This window comes from Macrotis lagotis, chromosome 1 (genome assembly GCF_037893015.1).
Source record: "Macrotis lagotis isolate mMagLag1 chromosome 1, bilby.v1.9.chrom.fasta, whole genome shotgun sequence".
Taxonomy (NCBI): Eukaryota; Metazoa; Chordata; class Mammalia; order Peramelemorphia; family Peramelidae; genus Macrotis; species Macrotis lagotis.
In genome coordinates, this window is record NC_133658.1 from 445,849,502 (window position 1) to 445,853,358 (window position 3,857).

The window sequence follows — 3,857 nt, forward strand, 5'->3', positions numbered from 1 at the left end:
TCACATCAAAGGTAAGAAAGACATGATATGCCAAGGCCAGTAAAAATGTTTCCTCTGCCTTGAACAGCCAAATTAGGGGCCAGGAGGAGAATGAGGGGTTGAAGCCTGGGATGCCTTGTATCTCCTTTGTTTCTGTGTTGAGTGGGTTGGTAAAAGTGCCTTTCCTCTTTCCCCAGATTACCCACTTCTGAAATTCTTTTATTTACATTCGAATATTCTTCACAGGTAATGTGAATGGATGAATGTTTCCTGGTATGTATGCATTTGTGTATTTGCATATGTGTGTGTGTGTGTGTGTGTGTATGTATTACGCGTATAGAGTATACCTACATACACATGCATATATGTTTGCATATATGCGTATATGTATATGATATATCTGTGCGTATACACACACACACACACACACACACACACACACACATGCTTTTAAAGTTCAAAGTCACAATGACCCTCTCAGAAAAGCCCCATTCAGGCTTTCTAAGCCCATTTTCATCACCTAAGAGAAACCCCCAAAGTATTTCTTTTTTCTATCCGTCTCTTTCTGTTTAAGAATTCCTTAAAGAAACCTTAAATTTACTTTTTGCTTCTATTAAAACACAAAATTAAAAAGCACAGAAAAGAAAGACCTCCAGCAGTTTGGCTTTGTTGTTTCTTTCTTTTTTCTTTCTTTTTTTTTTTTTAACCAGGGAAAGACTATTAAGAAAAGTTGAAACATAACGTGGGAGCAGCTGACTTGATTCTTATCTGTGTGTGGTGTGATGGGGAAAATGTGGAGAGTGGTAGGAGGGCTCATTTGTTTTTTGGTATGAAATTCTTTCACCAGGTCCTACCGTATAGTAAGGTAGAACAGGACATGGCAGCGCCATAGTCCGAGCTCGAAGAGTTCAGGTGGGACAAGCTGGACACTTGACTTTGTAGGGACGAAGGACTGGCGGAATGCTGAGCCAGATCCGGGGATTGACCAGAGCTGCTGGACTGGTGGTTCGGGTGCTGGCTCAGGCTAGTGCCGTTGCTGGTCACAGTGATGGCCGCAGCCGTCGACCCCTGCTGCTGGTGGCCTTGGAGGCCAGCAGCGCTGGGGGCGTTGGAACCCGCCTGGCATGGTTTGCCATCCTTGACCAAGACCGGCACCGCCACCCTGCGCGGGGACTGCTGCTGTTGTTGGCAAGAGCCGCTGTCCTGCTGCATTTGCTGCTGGGCGGCCTTGTCCTTGGCTTGCCGCTTCATTTTGTAGCGGTGGTTTTGGAACCAGATTTTGACTTGGGTTGGTGTAAGGTGGATCATGCTTGCCAGGTGTTCTCTCTCAGGAGCCGACAGGTACTTTTGCTGCTTGAAGCGTCGCTCCAGTTCGTACACCTGCGCCTGGGAGAAGAGGACCCGGCGCTTTCGCCTCGGCGCACTCTGCAGCGGGGTTATGTTCTTGCTCACGTCCCCCAGAGGGCCCAGGCCTCCCATGCCGCTCATGTTCATGCCGCTCGTGGGGCCCATGAAGCGGGAGACTGCAAGGTGACAACAGTACATGGGTCGGGCTAGGGACCTTGGCGACATTTCCGCCTCAGGTCCCCCTAAGTATAGCCCCACATCCCACCCCTCTAGAACCCGACCGCCCCGTCCAGGCATACTGTTCACCGGCTCAGGGCAGGGGAAAGAAAGGCTGGGAATTTCATTAATTAATTAATTTATTTTTTAAAACTGAAAAAGTTCTTTTCCCTCTTGGTCTAGAAGACTCTGTGTAGTCCCCGAGGGGAACTTCTGTGGGAATCCTAGATGCAGTCCTAACTGCAGTCCACAGATTGGAAATTCAGATTTCTCGCTTTCTGGGTAATATATATATATATATATATATATATATATATATATATATATATATATCCCCATTTACTCACTTCTGCAAAGAAAAGTCTCAATTTCCTTGGAAAAAGCCTGTTCAACCTCCAACCGAATCCATTTCAATTGGATGGAGAGAGGGAGGTAGAGGGTGTTAAAGAAGGGCTTCACATTTGAGAGAAATTCAGAGGTTTGGAATTGTGGGACTGGTAAAGCCTTAAACTGAAACAGCTCTAATCCCCGCTCCCCACATTCCACATGCCTCCTCACCCAGTCAACTCCTCAGGGGTTGATGGAAGGCATACCGCCTACTTGTCTCCTGTCCCCCAGAGCAAAGGATTTTGCTAATTTCTTTCCTCTGCATTCCCTTCCTTTTTTCTCTAGTTACTTCTTCCGCGGCCGAGTTAGAGTGCTTTGTACCCTGGACTAATACCCTTTCTTGCTCTTCCTACAATTTCAGGCCAGGCCGCGATTCTAGCTCCCTGAAGACACTCACCTCTTTACCGCTCCCCCGCCTTCCCCCCCCGCCCCCCCATCCCCCGCCCTTTAACTTGCTTAATTCCCACAGGAAACATTTCCCCATGGTAAGGACACAGTCTCTACTCATCTTATTCTGCCTCATCTCTCTTTTTCTTGGACCTCTCCAAAGAGGTATTGGAGAAGTAGGGAGGGTATGGAGAAGACGGAAACAAATACAAGGAGATTTCCCATTGGGTAGTGTCTGGGACACCCAGAATCCCGTTACTCCATTCTTTGCTTCCCTTGACATATAGATAGAAGAGGGATGACCCCCAACTTCCCTGCACTCCTACTCCTCTGCGCCGCTGCCCGGACGTCCCCTCCGCGAAACCGAACTTCCCCTCCCCCGCATTTACCCATCCCTTCATTCTTGTCCACTCGTGGGGTAACACTTACTGGAGGAGAAGCGTGGATCCGCGTTGGCCCCATACCAGCCTGTGGCCGAGGCACTGTTCCTCATGGTCTCCTGGTAAGGAGGCAGTTCGCTCATGTTACTGAGGTTGCCGTTGCAGTAGCCCCCCATAGCGGTGTGCGAGAGCTGGGGGACCCCAGCAGCAGTCATATGGTAGGCGGCAGTCACGGTCCCGTTGTGACCCATCGGATGCTGCTGCATAGCCGGCTGGGCTACCTGGCTCTGTCTATATGCCGCTAGCGGAGCTCCGAGGTTACTCCCCTCCATGCCCACTTTCTTGTAGCTTTCCTCCAGGGGACTCAAGATGTCAGACACAGAGAAAGGAGTCGTGTGCTTTGGACTCATCGACATGATTCGGCGGCGGCTAGAGGAGGAAGGAAGAGGAGGAAAAAAAAAAGGAGAGGGGGGAAGGCAAAGCCTCGCTGCTTTTTTCCCCCTCCCTTTGCCAAATATTCTGGTGTTACCTTAACGCCGATCTTGTTGGATGTACACGTAACGGAGTGGACCAAGTCCGCCTTAATTGGATTGAGTGGAGGCTCAGGGGCTGCCTTCCGTTTGTTTTAGCCAGGCGCCAGGTTTTAGGCAGCCACCAGAGGCGGGGCGTAGGCACTAAAGCTACAAGACAATAGAAGCCTACATCTTGCCCGAGATAATTAGCTTACATGCTGATGACAAGGTAAACACCTTTAAGTTTCACTTGTCAGGATTTTTAAGTCTTAAAAGAAGAGAGAGGGAGAAAGGGGACCCGAGACATTTTTCTCTCTCTTCCCAACCCCCCAATTCCTCAAACCCCCCTCCCCCGCTTTCCTGGGGGTGTCTATAGGGTTGGGTGAGGGAGAGGAAGAGGAGGGAATGAAAGCAGGGAGGGATAGTGTAGGGGGAGCAAAAGAGGAGGAGTGAGAGAGAGAGAAGGTAAATGCAGCTTTTCAATCAACTTGGAGGATGAAAAAGTGAAATTACTTTCTCTTGTGGTTGCGGGGCTAACCGGAAAGGGGGAATTGGTACAGGGATGAAGTTTGGATTATCACCTGAGCCCACCAGAAGTGCTCCCCACTACCCTCCCAGACCGGTGTCCTACAGTTTGCTTGAGAACGCC

At 49.6% G+C, this 3,857-nt stretch overlaps 1 protein-coding gene across 1 annotated transcript; it reads right to left on the reverse strand.

Annotated features, from left to right (window-relative positions):
* Positions 1-819: 819 nt before the first annotated feature.
* NKX2-1 (NK2 homeobox 1) lies at positions 820-3,356 on the reverse strand. The gene is made up of 3 exons (XM_074231548.1): positions 3,226-3,356; positions 2,746-3,125; positions 820-1,502 (listed from the first exon to the last, which is right to left on the reverse strand). The coding sequence occupies exons 2-3, from the start codon at positions 3,110-3,112 to the stop codon at positions 820-822; spliced, it is 1,050 nt and encodes a 349-aa protein (XP_074087649.1). The 5' UTR covers positions 3,113-3,125; positions 3,226-3,356.
* Between the last annotated feature and the right edge of the window lie 501 nt (positions 3,357-3,857).